General features: G+C 43.6%; 2 protein-coding genes across 8 annotated transcripts in view; both read left to right on the top strand.

Moving 5' to 3' along the window:
* The window catches only part of LOC112249982 (lysophospholipid acyltransferase 2-like), a 92,609-nt gene extending 89,275 nt beyond the window's left edge, over nt 1-3,334 (top strand). The window contains exon 13 of the mRNA XM_042321529.1: nt 250-3,334. Coding sequence (XP_042177463.1) covers nt 250-406 — 157 coding nt within the window. The 3' untranslated portion in view covers nt 407-3,334. The remainder of the gene's footprint in view (nt 1-249) is intronic.
* An 887-nt stretch (nt 3,335-4,221) lies between these two features.
* The window catches only part of LOC112249980 (kinase D-interacting substrate of 220 kDa B-like), a 51,481-nt gene continuing 38,355 nt past the window's right edge, over nt 4,222-17,347 (top strand). For 6 of the 7 annotated variants that reach the window (XM_042321527.1, XM_042321524.1, XM_042321526.1 and 3 more), the window contains exons 1-11: nt 4,222-4,391; nt 9,959-10,123; nt 10,455-10,553; nt 10,756-10,854; nt 12,618-12,716; nt 12,885-12,986; nt 13,129-13,227; nt 13,466-13,663; nt 13,768-13,866; nt 14,200-14,298; nt 14,419-14,517. In XM_042321527.1, coding sequence (XP_042177461.1) covers nt 9,992-10,123; nt 10,455-10,553; nt 10,756-10,854; nt 12,618-12,716; nt 12,885-12,986; nt 13,129-13,227; nt 13,466-13,663; nt 13,768-13,866; nt 14,200-14,298; nt 14,419-14,517 — 1,125 coding nt within the window. In that variant the 5' untranslated portion in view covers nt 4,222-4,391; nt 9,959-9,991. Of the gene's footprint in view, nt 4,392-7,993; nt 8,100-9,958; nt 10,124-10,454; nt 10,554-10,755; nt 10,855-12,617; nt 12,717-12,884; nt 12,987-13,128; nt 13,228-13,465; nt 13,664-13,767; nt 13,867-14,199; nt 14,299-14,418; nt 14,518-17,347 lie in introns of those variants that run through there. The other variant, XM_042321522.1, reaches the window with a different exon arrangement.

The following is a 17,347-nucleotide window of genomic DNA, read 5'->3' as shown; positions in this document are numbered from 1 at the left end:
AGTATTCATATTTTGTTACCTCGGATGGAAGTGCAAGAAGAATTGTGTTTTTGTCTGAATCTATGATTCTACTTATACAGTGGCTTTTTGTTCTTTTTCTGAGAAGTTGAATGAACTTGTGTGCCTGGTTGTTGCTGAAAAATGTGTACAACACCAAGAGAAATTCCTAGCAACACTTGTTGCTTGGCAATAAGGTTTTCTGATTCTGATATTGATCCCTAAATCATCCTCTCTCACCTCTGTCCCCAGGTCCTGGTACTTCAGTGTCCACATCGGCTGTGTTCTCCTGGCCGTAGCACTGCCAGTCAAGCCCCGACACCTGCGCCTGAAGGAGGCTCCCGTCCTCTCCCACCAGGACTCCACCTCCACAGATGGCCACTGCAACCAGAAGACCAAAGCCACATGAAGCAGATTCAGAGACCAGCAAAGGTGCACACACACAGAGACTAGCACCAAGGACTGCAGGGACTGTCCAACACATTATTAGAGAGACTGTCCAACATATTACTAGAGAGAGAGACTGTCCAAGCTGTGTTTTGGAGTCGGACGACGATTCTCATTTGTTCACGTGAGAAGGGATGGATGGACTGAAAGCTTTGGGATTTACCTATTTAGTGCACTACTTTTGACCAGAGCCCTATGGGTCCTGGTCAAAAGTAGTGCACTAGAAAGTGAATAAGGTGCCAATAAAATTTGATTTGGAACACAGCCCCTACTTTATTATGAGGACTATTGGCTGTGGCTCAGCGGGATGGATGGGTTCCGAATCGATGATGAAATGCCAGTATTGTACTGTTACTGTATTATGGGAGTATGCAAACTTGCCTTATAACCTTTGTCTCTTTCTCCACCCAGTTCTTTTTTTTAGCTTTTGTGTATCCTCCTCAAATTGGATATTATTGTGTGTGCGGTGTTTCTTACTCAAGGTGAACAGGTTTTAGGATCAGGTGAGAGAGAGTGGAGTGGTTTAAGTTAATGGTGTTATTGTCCAGGTAAAAAGCAAAGATACAGGAAATTAGGACACAAGAACTAAAAGATAAGGAAAACAAGATAGTGTCCTTGTTCTTTTCACAAAAATATGTAGGGTGTCCAACCACTCTGCCCAGAAGTGGGTGAAAAAAAACACTCTTTGGAGATGAAATTTCACTTCCTTATGTTATTAAATACATTTTACCAATACAAATATGATTATTCATGTTCTGAATCGTGGGGACTTTTGCTTTCATATCATTAACATTATAGCCAAAAAGTCAGATTTTGTTACCTAATACGATAATAAGCACCTAACTCTGTTGACATAGCGGTGCAGATTTCTCATCGCTTTTGAGGATTTTACTCTTTGTGGTCCTCGTCTTCAAAGTTGTTTCCGCGGGTCACAAAAAGCAAAATTAGCATGACACAAGCTGAATTAAATGTAAAATGCTTTGAAAAGAAAAAGCTTAGTATATGCTCAGTGCTCCGTTGACATTTCAGAGATATGCTTGCTTTTGTAAGAAATCTTCGATAAAGGACAGGAGTTTTGCATTAATATGAAAAGCGTATACTAAAATAAGAAAAAAATACTACATGTCATGTCTCAACATCTATATCTATCTTACCTCTATATTGTTTCATGTCCTCCGGATTCAAGAAGAAAGCCTGTCAGTTTGCCTTAATTCTCGCACAACATCCAGCCTAGCTGACGGAATGCATTTTTTCTGATTTCACATCCCCCCCTCTGGCCTCCATTGACTTAGTCACCCTAATTTTGGCCATCCTACAGTAACTTTTGAAGCGATTATGATCGAGGCATGAGGTTTGGACCATTGGTTTTCTTAGAGGAGTATTTACACAATTAATATTATACTGAAGAAAAATATGAGCCAGGCCCACTCAATGGGGAGACAAATCCAGCCAATCAGAATGAGTTTTTCCCCACATAAGCGCTTTATTACAGACAAAAATACTCCTGACCCGTGGTTACACATGGTCTGCGGTGGTAAGGCCGGTTGGACATACTGCCAAATTCTTTGAAACAGTTTTGGAGGCGGCTTACGGGAGACAAATTAACATTTAATGTAATTCTCCGGGAACAGCTCTGGTGGACATTCCTGCAGTCAGCATGCCAATTGCACACTCCCTCAAAACTTGAGACGTCTGTAGCATTGTGTTGTGTGACAAAACTGCACATTTTAGAGTGGCCTTTTATTGTCCCCAGCACAAGGTGCTCCTGTGTAAAGATCATGCTTTTTAATCAGCTTCTGATATGACACCTGTCAGGTAAATGGATTATCTTGGCAAAGGAGAAATTCTGACTAACAGGGATGCAAAGAAATGTGTGCCCAAAATTTTAGAGAAATAAGCTTTTTGTGTGTATGGAACTGTTATTTCAGCTCATGAAACATGGGACCAACACTTTACATGATGCATTTATATTTTTGTTCAGTGTATTTTACCCATTGGTCAACATATGCATTTTTGATTGGACACCCTACAGTATGATGATTCATGGTCTCAACAGGGAAGATTTCCCGAATTATACCCCTTTCCCTACATACAGTAGGTACATAAAGCCCTATGGTCCTTGGTCAAAGTAGTGCACTATACAGGGAATAGGGTGCCATTTGGGCAACACCCAAGGACTTACTCCAGACTGTTTGCTTTCAGTGGGTGATGTTATTGGCTCACTTCAATGTCACTTCTGTTTTCTTCTGTTGAATGTCATTGTGTGTTGTTATTATATAACGGTTTGACACAATCCAAATCTGAAATGAATGCTTGGATAGAGAAAGTAACCACTGAGGGATTATTAGGGAACGTATCAATGATTTAAATCATTTAACAGGTCATTCCATGCTGTGAGAGTAGCTACTAACCCCTTATTCATGAATTGTGTGTGAGCAGTGTGAGAGGGGAGATGGTCTAGTATTTCCATGTGTAGAGGTACATTTTGTCATTTCATGTACTTGTTATTTATGTGATTCTAATGGCCTCGTGGTATGTTCGACAAAGGTGAAAAGGTGGTGGAAAGGTAGGACAATTAACATAGGATCATGTTGAGCTGGAGGTGAAAGGAACAAAATTCCAGTATTTGTAGACACTGCTTCTTCAGACAGTTCTGATTCCATTTTCATTACGAGGGGAAGTGAAAACTAAACCTACTTTCTTGAGTCAAGTGTAAGTTTAGGTAAATATGGTCATTGTAAGAAACCTTTGCTTGAGGCTCTGGAGAAAAGAGAATGGAATGCTCATCATAGTCCCGAGCAGCCAACCCTGCTAATTGTTCATGTGGATGATGTGGATGGTTTGTTTTTGTATATTATGTGATTAAAAGATGGATCTTTTTGGAACTTGACATGGTAAGTGTGATATGTAAAAGGTGAATAACTGTGGTTTAATTGTTCCTATTACATTGTTTGTCCCCAGGCTCAAATGCTACCATATGCTGTCGGTTTGACAGTGAGGGAGAGAGACGGCCAGTGGACTAGATTACACAGGAGAAACCAGCATGCTGAGAAGCACATGACAAACATAACTGACTCATACAACCTACATGGCTTAATTTACAAGTCAATGTCATTGTTTGTTCGGAAACCCTATTTGTTTAAGCCCCGACAGCACTGTTTGAATGGCGTGGAGTCGGCTTGTCCTTCCTCACATAGGCCACTGTAGAATACTCACATAAACTGTGAGTCAGAGCTTGGGAATGTGTTACCTTGGCTTCATACCCCAAGGGAGTAGGCCTATAGCTTTGCACAGGCACCTGTGTCATAAGCAGTGCATATTATTAGATGGCATTGAATATTTCTGGTGGTGGAATGGGCCTATACACTACCCAGGCTATAACAGCTCAGCACCTGCCCTTTACTCTCCTCATAAAATGTTGGACTTTGACCTACCATACAATAATTATGAGTCAGCCTGGCAAAAGGGTTTTGAAACAATATTTTCCTCAACACAACAGCAGCTCCTGCAAATTAAAATATCGAGAATGAATGTGAAACAAACAAGGAGAGCAATAACCTGAAATGTGGTAGGCTATATAGAGCAATAAATCCACAACACACTAAGAAGGCTTTGACGTAACATTAACAATATTTTCTAGTCCGTTAATAAAATATAATTACTAACGTTGCAGTTTTCGGCAATGGCAAATTCAACTAGTACAGTAATTTTGTAGCCTAGTAAACCCAGCATCTCAAAGCGCCACACGTCACAGTTTGTAGGCGGGGAGAAGATGATTTGACGGACAGCGGGGAGGAAGTCACCCTAGTAGGTGCTGTGTTTTTCTGGTCCACTAAAATGGCTGTTGTCGAGGATGGGGACTAGCCTGTGAGCACTACACGCATATAAGGCGAGGATTGAGAAGACAACACCGAAGTGTGGAACATTTATATTCGTTTGATTAAAAGGTATGTCACTGTGAATTGCCGTTTCTCACGTACAAGCATCGAAATGTGCCCTCCTTTGATAGATGGCGTTTGATTGACAGCTCGAGCACATCTGAATGTTACTGTCTGACTGCTTGCTAACGTTAGCAACTGCAGTCGTCTAGCAAATGTCATATTCGCTTTTAAACAGATGTTATCAACTAATTATGATCATTGCCATTTTATTCAAAATACTGCAATCAATAATGGTCGCAGTCAGGCACGGAAATATAATTATTTTTATTTCAGAAGATGTGATATGTCGTGCGATCTAACGTTAAGCTAGCTGACAGTCGATGGTTTAGTTAACATTCGATATGGCAAGCCAAATAAATAGCTGCTAGCTAGATCTAAATGTTGTTGATAATTGAAATGAGCTAGCTACCTTATTATTCACTTGCTAGCTACTGTAACGGTACCAAGGTTGTCCGCTTGTTACGTTGTAGTTCGATATGCAAGTGTGTGCAAGTGCAGTGTGCAAGTGCAGCCCACAATTCTGGGCGGTCCTGTATGTGGGCGTTCCTTCAACTGCAGGAACGCCTACCCTCGAGCATCCCATTGGTTCCTGCATGAACTCCATCGTTAACAGAACTGCAGGAAAACCGTGCCTGACAGGCGGAGAGCGAAGGACACTGTCTACAGCTAGCTACCGTTGTCACCCCTGCCCTTTCTTCTGTGGGGTTTATTGGCGGCTGGCATCCAATGATATTAGGCATTAATGCCACTTACGGTACTGGAGTGCCCATGCCTCCCTCCAGTCCTAGCTTAAAAATTGACCGACAAATTTTAACCTATAGAAGTACACTGTATATACAAAGTAAATATTTGGCTATTTCAGCCACACACATTGCTGACAGGTGTATAAAATCGAGCACACAGCCATGCAATCTCCATAGACAAACATTGGCAGTAGAATGGCCTTACTGAAGAGCTCAGTGACTTTCAACATGACACCGTCGTAGGATACCAACTTTCCAAAAGTCAGTTCGTCAAATTTCTGCCCAGCTAGAGCTGCCCCAGTCAACTGTAAGTGCTGTTATTGTGAAGTGGAAAGGTCTAGGAACAACAACGGCTCAGCCTCGAAGTGGTAGGCTACATAAGCTCACAGATCGGGACCGTCTAGTGCTGCCCTCGGTTGCAAAACTTACTACCGAATTCCAAACTGCCTCTGGAAGCAACGTCACCACAATAACTTTTCTTCTGGAGCTTCATGAAATGGGTTTCCATGGCCGTGCAGCCGTACACCTGCACAAGCGTTGGCTGGAGTGGTGTGAAGCTCCCCGCCATTGGACTCTGGAGCAGTGGAAACTTGATGAATCACGCTTCACCATCTCGCAGTCCAACGGACAAATCTGGGTTTTTGGTGGATCCAGGAGAACGCTACCTTCCCCAATGCATAGTGTCAACTGTGAAGTTTTGTGGAGGATAAATAATGGTCTGGGGCTGTTTTTCACTGTTCGGGCTAGACCCCTTAGTTCCAGTGAAGGGAAATCTTAACTTAGCATACAATGACATTCTAGACAATTCTGTGCTTCCAACTTTGTGGCAACAGCTTGGGGAAGGCCCTTTCCTGTTTCAGCATGACAATGCATCCGTGCACAAAGCAAGGTCCATACAGAAATGGTTTGTCGAGATCAGTGTGGAAGAATTCGACTGGCCTACTCCCGAGTGGCGCAGCGGTCTAAGGCACTGCATCTCAATCCTAGAGGCGTCACTAGATACCCTGGTTCGATCCCGGGCTGTATCACAACTGGCCGTAATCAGGAGTCCCATTGAGCAGTACACAAATGGCCCAGTGTTGTCCGGGTTAGAGGAGGGTTTGGCCGGGATAGGCCATCATTGTAAAATAAGAATTTGTTCTTAACTGAATTGCCTAGTTAAATAAATAAAATAATTGAGCCCTGACCTCAACCCTATTAAACACCTTTGGGATGAATAGGAGCGCCAACTGCAAGCCAGGGCTAATCGCCCAACATCAGTGCCCAACCTCACTAATGCTCTTTTGGCTGAATGGAAGCAAGTCCCCGCAGCACTGTTCCAACATCTAGTGAGAAGCCTTCCCAGGCGAGTGGATGCTGTTATAGCAGCAAAGGAGGGACCAACTCCATATTAATGTCCGTGATTTTGGGATGAGATGTTCGACGAGCAGGTGTCCTCATACATTTGACCATGTAGTATATAATGAGGGGTTCCGGCAGATTCAGGAATGCCCACATACAGGAATGCCCTGAATTACGTGCAATTACAACCTTCTCTTGTAGGTAGCTAGTAGCAGGCAATGATTGGTAGCAGCCCCTATTTGTTGAACAAGTAATTTATTTCTACATCCTAATGGTGATGACTGATGATGATGATGGTGTAGCCTAATCTAATGCATCGTATCAAAGCAACAAGCGGTGTCACTGCACACACCGAGTATGCATAAACTATGCATAATTTTGATGTAAATCCCACATTTAAAAACCTTCCATTTATTATTTGAGCTAGCCAATTAAACTCAACTCCACGATTTACGATGGAGTTGAGGGCTGACCAGTGTGTGCGGACTGGAGTTCTGACATCACATACAATGAAGTAAAAAAATAAAAAATTCAAACTGATTTCAGCACTCAAAGAAAAGCCCACAATTACACACTGGGTGCTGAAATAAAAACTTTATTGGACGGCGGCTTTCCAGTCTGCCCACTCTAGTTGCCTCTCAACAACATGAGTTTAGTCAGCAACAACCAAGCTTGCACAGATGTCATTTCTGTATGTTTATTTTTCAGTACTTTTGCTTTGGTACAGAGAAGCACAACACATAAATAGATAGCAGAGACACTGCAGTAGTTCCAGATTTTGACCTATAGCCTAGTCTACTTATCCCTTTTATATTCACTGCATACCACAGATACTGTACTATAGCTGTTCCATCTAGGCCTATATTTGTTGCATACCACAGATACTGTACTATAGCTGTTCCATCTAGGCCTATATTTGTTGCATACCACAGATACTGTACTATAGCTGTTCCATCTAGGCCTATATTTGTTGCATACCACAGATACTGTACTATAGCTGTTCCATCTAGGCCTATATTTGTTGCATACCACAGATACTTTACTATAGCTGTTCCATCTAGACCTATATTTGTTGCATACCACAGATAGTACTATAGCTGTTCCATCTAGACCTATATTTGTTGCATACCACAGATACTGTATTTGGACAGGTCAGGTTCCAACCTATATTTGTTGCATACCACAGATACTACATAGCTGTTCCAAGCCTATTACTGTACTATAGCTGTTCCATCTAGACCTATATTTGTTGCATACCACAGATAGAAGGGAAGGTCAGGTTCCAACCCTCCTCATACTAAGCCTACATCATATTAATGAAGTTACCAATACTAACTGCTGATGTAATAAGGGCTTTATAAAATACTTTTGATATTAGTCTCTAGGTCAGTGGTGCTGCTGGCCTATATTGAGCCTGTTTTTCTCCACTGTTCCCTGTCCTCTGAGCATGTGCCAGACAGGCTGGGTGGTACCTCATCCTCATGCATAATTCAATATCAGCAGCTACAGCCAGGGGGAATAGCCTAGTCAATAAGGCTGGCCAGGACCAGTGTATGTGGAGGCATAAATTGCAGAGCGAAGAGACAGCAGGCAAAAACAACCCACAGAGAGAACACTATTATTCCCATAGGTAAGATTGCTCGGTTGTGTCAATGTAATTATTGCGCCATGTCCTGTCTGTATGCGACAGCCGACAGGTTAACGGCATTGGCAGCAGTGCAGCACACGGCGATGTGTTTTGATGTTTAGCTGCCTTGCCTCCACTTTCTTTTCTTTGTGGCTGCTTTCAGCTGTTGTGTTGCTGCAATAGGTAGTGACGTGAGGTGGAATGCTGGAGGGCTTGTGCTGCACTCTGCTCTGTGGGGATGGAAGGAATGCTTTTAACTGGCTGTCAGCCTGCCGACAGGACCAGGCTACTTAATCTAGTCATTCTTTTCATGTCACACAGAAGGGGTTTGTTTTTGTGGCTTGACTGACCGACGCCCACACCCATGTTAAGGTCATAAGCTTGGCTGGCTGACTGAATTGTAAGCTTATATTGTCTGTTCTTGTATTGTGTTGGATAGGAATGTAGTTACTGTACTAAAACTGGCCAGTTTTCTGGAGCAACACATTATGGATGATGATTAATACACTTGAGTTAATGGTTACAGGTAGACATCACTTAGCCAGCTAGTCTATAAATCTGTCTCCAAGAGCCTGTGTGAATAGTTGTAAATATCTGATTATAAACTGGGTGGTTAGAGCCCTGAATGCTGATTGGCTGACAGCCATGGTATATCAGACCATATACAACAGGTATGACAAAACATTTATTTTTACTGCTCTAATTACGTTGGTAACCAGTTTATAATAGCAATAAGGCACCTTGGGGGTTTGTGGTATATGGCCAATATACCATGGCTACTGGCTGTATCCAGGCACTCCGTGTTGCGTCGTATTTAAGAACAGCCCTTAGCCACGGTATATTGGCCATATACCACACCCCCCCGTGCCTTATTGCTTAATTCTTTGCAATACATTTTTGGTTATATTTTTATGCCATTGGTGTTTACGTATGAATTTATAGTATGACCTAGGCTAAAATATATATTTTAACTATGCCATAAACAAATGGGTAATTACAATGCAATAGCACTTTATATACCCTAGCGCCAATAACCGCAAAGCACATGCTTTGACAAGACTAAAAAAAAAAAAAATCAGACTAGCTGCCATTTTGTGTGCCTGCAAAATAGGAAGAATACTGTGTGTACACAAAGCATTGCCAAGAAGAGGCTATTCTCTGAGTGAGAAGATAAATACTGTATATGTCAGACGATGATAGCAGCCAGGAGGCCACTAATAAACCAAAAATCTCTTTCAACTCGCTGCTGTGGCTGCCTGCCTGGGTGACAATCCTGTCACCAAAGCAGTGATTGAGTGGCACATTGAAATCTGGCGCTGGCTTAATTCTCTGAGTCTGATGCTCTTTAAATGTCAGGAGATAGCTAGGCCCACACCCCTGTGCTGCAGGAGCCAGATAGCACTGGAGTGAGTCGACCGACACCCACACAGTAGTCGACCCACTTGCTGGTTGCCAGGTTCAGATAACTAGGCTATGTCCTCTGTTCTAGCTCTTTCTCACACATTCACTGTTTCACACTGCTTTTTAATCAAACTCCAAATATAGCATAACCTAGCCTTTTATAAATGAAAGTTAGCCTATAACTAGTGAGGGAAAAGCATGTTTTTTGCTGTTATTGGTGCAAAGCTATATAAAGTGTTTATTACACTGTTGTTAGCATCCCATGCCTTCCCACCAATGTTATCCCACCCTAACATCCCTTCTGTCCTGTATCTCTCCCACAGAACTAGGGTGAGTAGAACGGAATCCCCAATCAAGTCAGTGATGCCATAATGTGTGGTTTGGCAGCCATTTTGTGTGTGCCCATGCCATAGGTAAAGTGTTAGTAAAGCGTTCTATTTCCATGATCTCTCCCCATGCAGGTGCTGTGGTGTTGAGGGGAAGTAGCTGCAGCCATGGACACCACCACCTCCATTAAGATGACCACTCTGGCCATCCAGAACCTCTTCAGCTACGTGGAGGAGGAGAACCTGGCAGCGCTCAAGGCCCACCTGGACAAGTTCAAGGAGGTGGACGGCAGGAGTGACGTGAGTATCCTCATACTATCTAATAGGCCTACAGGTATACTAATCTATCTATAGTTATTATATATAGGTTGCGCCCCAAATGGCACCCTATCCCCTATATAGTGTGCTACTATTGATCAGAGGCCAATGGGCCCTGTTCAAAAGTAGTGCCCTATATACGGAATAGGGTGCCGTTTGGGGGACACAGTCTAATAAAGGTGAAATATAGCTTAGAGAAGCGTCTGTTGCAGATAAATGGGAAGATTGGGTCTATGATTGTACAAAGAAATATTGTTCATTGTGTTTCTAGTATGTCTTTCAAAATGCATGCCCTTTTCTCCCTCCCTAACAGAATGGTCAGACACCCCTGATGCTGGCTTCGGAGCAGGGCAGTATTGAGATTGTACAGGAGCTCATCAGGAGAGGAGCCAATGTTAACCTGGATGATGTGGTATGATAGATGGATCATAAACCCTCTCCGTCTTTGTTCCCGTTAATTTCAAGGCCTAGCCTATTATGATGATGTTGACTTCATTATAACAATCATCATGAACGTGCCAATCATTGTGAACTCTGCCTGATGTCTCCATGGTAACGTTAGTCACCGTTGTCTCCATGGTGACCGGTGTGCTGTGCTATTCTCTCTCCCTCAGGACTGCTGGTCTGCTCTGATCTGTGCTGCTAAGGAAGGCCATGTAGAGGTGGTGAAGGAGCTGTTAGAAAGCAGTGCTTACATAGAGCACCGAGACATGGTGAGATACCTGTTTGATTGGCCACAACCCCTAAGTAATAGCAGTGTTTTGGTTGTTTACTTAGCTACGGTACCAGTCATTCCAGGGTTTATCTTCATTTTTACTATTTTCTACACTTAGAATAATAGTGAAGACGTCTAAACTATGAAATAACACATGGAATCATGTAGTAAACAAAAGTGTTAAACATATCAAAATATATTTTATATTTGAGATTCTTCAAAGGTAGTCACCTGGAATGCATTTAAATTAACAGGTGTGCCTTGTTAATTTGTGGAATTTCTTTCCTTAGTGCGTTTGAGCCAATCGGTTGTGTTGTGACAAGGTAGGGTATACAGAAGATAGCCCTATTTGGTAAAAGACCAAGTCCATATTATGGCAAGAACAGCTCAAATAACAAAGAGAAACGACAGTCCATCATTACTTTAACATGAAGGTCAGTCAATCTGGAAATTTTCAAGAGCTTTGGAAGTTTCTTCAACTGCAGTCGCAAAAACCATCACGCGCTATGTTGAAACTGGCTCTCACGAGGACCGACGCACGAAAGGATGTCCCAGAGTTACCTCTGCTGCAGAGGATAAGTTCATTAGGTTTAACTGCACCTCAGATTGCAGCCCAAATAAATGCTTCATAGAGTTCAAGTAACAGACACATCTCAACATCAACTGTTCAGAGCAGACAGTATGAATCAGGCCTTCATGGTCGAATTGCTGCAAAGAAACCACTACTAAAGGACACCAATAAGAAGAAGAAGAAGAGCATTTTTTGGGCCAAGAAACACGAGCAATGGACATTAGACCGGTGGAAATCTGTCCTTTGGTCTGATGAGATTTTTGAGACGCAGAGTAGGTGAACGGATGATCTCTGCATGTGTGGTTCCCACCATGAAGCATGGAGGAAGAGGTGTGGGGGTACTTTCCTGGTGACACTGTCTGTGATTTATTTAGAATTCCAGCATGGCTACCACAGCATTCCGCAGCGATAAGCCATCCCATCTGGTTTGTGCTTAGTGGGACTATCATTTGTTTTTCAACAGGACAATGATCCAACACACCTCCAGGCTGTGTAAGGGCTATTTGACCAAGAAGGAGAGTGATGGAGTGCTGCATCAGATGACCTGGCCTCCACAATCACCAGATCTCAACCCAATTGAGATGGTTTGGGACGAGTTGGACTGCAGAGTGAAGGAAAAGCAGCCAACAAGTGCTCAGCATATGTGGGAACTCCTTCAAGACGGTTGGAAAAGCATTCCAGGTGATTACCTCATGAAGCTGGTAGAGAGAATGCCAAGAGTGCAAGCTGTCATCAAGGCAAAGGGTGGCTACTTTGAAGAATCTCAAGTATAAAATATATTTGGATTTGTTTAACACTTTTTTGGTTACTACATGATTCCATATGTGTTATTTCATAGTTTTGATGTATTCACTATTGTACTACAATGTAGAAAATAGTAAAAATCAAGAAAAACCCTTGAATGAGTAGGTGTTCCAACTTTTGACTGGTACTGTATATTATACTGTACAGTCCTATCTCAGCAGCGCTTACATAGGGCACAGGGACATGCTGAGACACTCAATAAGTTAAACTGGCCACAATCAGTAATAAGCTATAATGTTTTGGTGATTGTATCTTGATTTCTATGCTTGTTCCAGTCCACTTCAGTTAGTGTTTTCAATAAAAACACAGAGCTATTCAATGTACTTGAAGGTAGTGTAATGTGTGCAGGAATGTGTTTGTGTACAGTAATTGATGTTGTTCTGTAGGGAGGCTGGACGGCCCTCATGTGGGCTGCCTATAAAGGCCGCGTGGAGGTAACCGAGGTTCTCCTTGAGAACGGAGCCAACCCCAACACTACTGGGCAGGTAATGGCAGTCAATCAAATACCTATTCATGGCGTATTCCTCACACGGTTAATGGTGTTCCTATACCTGTCATTCATTAACCCTCATGGCTAAGGAGATGCAGTACGTCACATCCCCATCTATCCAGCCATTGACTAAGTGCCTCTGACTCTCTGTCTTCCTCATCAGCAATACAGTGTGTACCCCATCATCTGGGCAGCAGGCAGAGGTCATGCTGAGATCGTCCAGGTCTTGCTGGAGAACGGAGCCAAGGTCAACTGCTCTGACAAGGTGAGACAACTGATTGGGACGCATGGCTGGGCAATGCCAACCTTTGGGTTTATGGTGGCCCACTGGGTTAGTGGTGCCCCAGTTTGGCCAGCAATAGGGACCTGTGCCAGTATGGATAACCCTGTGTGTCTTTCTCTCTCAGTATGGTACCACCCCTCTGATCTGGGCAGCCAGGAAGGGCAATTTTGACTGTGTTATGCACCTGCTGGAGAATGGAGCTGATGTCGACCAGGAGGGGGCGGTATGTCTCTACGCCACAGAAATACAAAATCATGTTAATGAACAAACATTCTAATGAACAGACATTCTAATGAACAGACATTCTAATGAACAGACATTCTAATGAACAGAAGTGTTCATGAACATTGTTGTTCTGCAGTCTACACCTCTCACTCTATCACCTGTCTAAAGTCATAGAGAAAGGCTCTGTACTTCTGTTTCTCTACATCTTCCTCCAATCTTCTCCCTCCCCCTTGTAGAACTCGATGACAGCTCTGATCGTGGCAGTGAAGGGAGGTTTCCCTGAGGTGGTGAAGGAGCTTCTGAAGAGGAACCCTAACGTGAACATGACAGACAAGGACGGCAACACAGCCCTGATGATCGCTGCCAAGGAGGGCTACACTGAAATAGTACAGGACCTGCTGGATGCTGGCACCTACGTCAACATACCAGACAGGGTGGGCAAGGGAGTGCACACACAGATTGTGGATTATAAGTGCTGTATTGAGATGTGGATGTTGTGTAAGCTGTGTACTGACCTGTGTGTGTGTGCGTTGTACAGAGTGGAGACACGGTGCTTATCGGAGCAGTGAGAGGAGGACATGTGGAGATAGTGAGGGCTCTGCTGCACAAATATGCTGACATAGACATCAGAGGACAGGTAGGGAGTCTGACGCCTGACTACTCATATAATATATGTGTTTATGTATGCCATTTAGCAGATGCTTTTATTCAAAGTGATTTACAGTCATGCGTGCACACATTTAATTGAACCCACTATCCTGGCATTGCAAGCATCATGCTCTACCAACTGAGCTACAGAGACCCATAACTTGTGTCCCAAATGTCACTACTGCGTGTATGTATAGTGCACTACTTTTGACCAGGGCCCATAGGGCTCTGAAAATGAGTGCACTATATAGGGGATGGGGACACAGACATTCAATACTACATTATTGATGACAGTAAATGCAATCCACCTCACCTTCTGCAGGACAACAAGACAGCCCTGTACTGGGCTGTGGAGAAAGGCAACGCCACCATGGTGAGAGATATCCTTCAGTGCAACCCCGACACAGAGACCTGCACCAAGGTGAGAGAAAACACCGTACAGTAAATCTAACCATATCTCAACTATCACCAGACGCACACACACAGTCACCTATTCTATTTAAGCGGCTTTCTCACCTGTTTTTATGTGGTCTGATGTCAGGATTTAGAGAGCCCTCTGATCAAAGCTACTAAGATGAGGAACATTGACATAGTGGAGCTTCTGCTGGACAAAGGAGCCAAGGTGTCTGCTGTGGACAAGGTACACCTCTTTTACGTCTATACCCAAATAAAGCATTTTATAAACTGGGTGGTTCGAGCCCTGAATGCTGATTGGCTGACATACTGTGCTGGCTTGGGTATTTTCTATCCACATGGTCCTTTCTAGCACAGTTTCAGAAACTATGTTGGAAGCGTAACCAGGCCAGTCTAGTACAGTTTGGCTTGGTTACTTAACATTATAAACTGGGTGGTTTGAGTCCTGAATGCTGATTGGCTGACAGCTGTGGTATATCACGGGTATGACCAAACATTTACTTTTACTGTTCTAATTCCGTTGGTAGCCAGTTTATAATAGCAATAAGGCACCTTGGGGGTTTGTGATATATGGACAATATACACTCCATGTTGTGTCATGCATAAGAACAGCCCTTAGCCTTGGTATATTAGCCATATACCACACCTCCTCGGGCGTTATTGCTTAAATATTTTCACGGAGTGTACAAAACATGCTCTTTCCATGACATAGTTTTCACCTGGTCAGTCTATGATCCCTAATTGATGTCAATCAGTGTAGATGAAGGGAAGGAGCCAGGTTAAAGAAGGATTTTTAAGCCTTGAGATAATTGAGACAAGGATTGTATATGTTTTTCATTTAGAGGGTGACAGATTTAAGGCCCCTGGGAACGGGGTATGGTAGTAGGTGCCAGGCGCACCGTTTTGAGTTTGTCAAGAACTGCAACACTGATGAGTTTTTCATACTCAACAGTTTCCAGTGTGTATCAAGAATGGTTCACCACAGGCCTCCCGAGTGGCGCATTGCATGCAGTGATAGAGGCGTTACTACGGTCCCAGGTTCATATGCCGGGCTATGCCACAACCGGCTGTGGTCGGGAGTCCCATAGGACAATGCACAATTGGCCCAGCATTGTCCGGTTTAGGGGAGGGTTTGGCCGGTTGGGCTTCACTTGGCTTATCGCACTCTAGTGACTCCTTGTGGCGGGCCGGTTGCCTGTGGGCTGACCCCGGATGCCAGTTGAACTGTGTTTCCTCCGACACATTGGTGCAGCTGGCTTCCGGGTTAAGCTGGCGGGTGGTAAGGAGCACGGGTAGGCGGACCATGTTTCAGAGGACGCATGACTCCACCTTCGCCCTTTGGGGAGTCGCAGCGATGAGCCAAGATTGAAAAAAGGGGTAAAATACATTGTTTCACCACTAGTGATGAAAATTTTTGTCAATTTTGTTGCCGACTAACCAACGCCCATTAACTGGTGAACAAATGGTTAAATTAATTCCAAACAGTAAAATGAAGTGACCAACAGAAAATACTATGCATGGAAGGAACTGACATTTTAAGAGCTTAAAAAACATGTGACAATAGCAAGCCTATCCTCTCAAATTATTGAACATGCAACTACTGTAATGAAGCTGAGAATGCAGGACACCACTACTCTAAAAGACACACCTGATGCCCTAACCTGACAGAGATGAGAGAAACATGAGAGAAAGGCCCTACACCTCGGCCAGAGTGTCCGTGGTACACTAAATTTACGAACGGACAATCAGACAATGCTATGAATTTACAAACACTCAGAGCACACTCTGAGCGCTCTCTGGCACTCCAGATCAAATTTACAAACACACTCGAAGTCGTAAAATGTCTGGCTAGTAATTTGTTTTGCTGACAAGCTAGCGAGAGGTTGCATAGCAACATTATCAACTTCCGTTCGACAGGTGAAGCGCTAGTACGCTCAACTGGAAGCATAATGTTCGTTTACAGTATACTTAAATTAACTAATAGTATGTAAATACTAATTAAGTATGTATTATAAAGTATGTTAGTGAGTGTATTCCAATACAGCTTTTAGAAATATTACATCTACATAAATATTCAGACCCTTTACTCAGTACTTTGTTGAAGCACCTTTGGCAGCCTCGAGTTCTTGGGTATGACGCTACAAGCTTGGCACACCTGTATTAGGGGAGTTTCTCCCAATTTTCTATGCAGATCCTCTCAAGCTCTGTCAGGTTGGATTGGGACCGTCGATGCACAGCTATTTTCAGGTCTTTCCAGAGATGTTCAATATTTTTCAAGTCCGGGCTCAGCCGTTCCTGCGTTGTCTTGGCTGTGTGCTTAGGGTCGTTGTCCTGTTGGAAGGTGAACCTTCGTCTGAAGTCCTGAGCGCTCTGGAGCAGGTTTTCATCAAGGATCGCTCTATACTTTGCTCCGTTCATCTTTCCCTCGATCATGACTCCCAGTCCCTGCCGCTGAAAAACATCCCCACAGCATGATGCTGCCACCACCACCACCAAGCTTCAACATAGGAATGGTGCCAGGTTTCCTCCAGATGTGACGCTTGGCATTCAGGCCAAAGTGTTCAATCTTAGTTTCATCAGACCAGAGAATCTTGTTTCTCATGTTCGGAGAATCCTTTAGGTGCCTTTTGGCATACTCCAAGCGAGCTATCATGTGCCTTTTACTCAGGAGTGGCTTCTGCCTGACCACTCTACCACAAAGGCCTAATTGGTGGAGTGCTGCAGAGATGGTTGTCCTTCTGGAAGGTTCTCCCATCTCCACAGAGGAACTCTGGAGCTCTGTCAGAGTGACCATCAGGTTCTTGGTCACCTCCCTGACCAAGGCCCTTTCCCCCTGATTGCTCAGTTTGGCCAGGTGGCCAGCTCTAGGAAGAGTCTTGGTAGTTCCAAACTTCTTCCATTTAAGAATGATGGAGGCCACTGTGTTCTTGAGGACCTTTAATGCTGCAGACATTTTTTGGCACCTTCCTTAGATCTGTGCTTCGACACAATCCTGTCTCAGAACGCTACGGACAATTCCTTCGGTCTCATGGCTTGGTTTTTGCTCTGACATGCAC

Source organism: Oncorhynchus tshawytscha, linkage group LG05 (assembly GCF_018296145.1).
Source record: "Oncorhynchus tshawytscha isolate Ot180627B linkage group LG05, Otsh_v2.0, whole genome shotgun sequence".
Taxonomy (NCBI): domain Eukaryota; kingdom Metazoa; phylum Chordata; class Actinopteri; order Salmoniformes; family Salmonidae; genus Oncorhynchus; species Oncorhynchus tshawytscha.
Note: the sequence above shows the minus strand (reverse complement) of the source record. Positions and strands in the feature narration are given on the sequence as shown.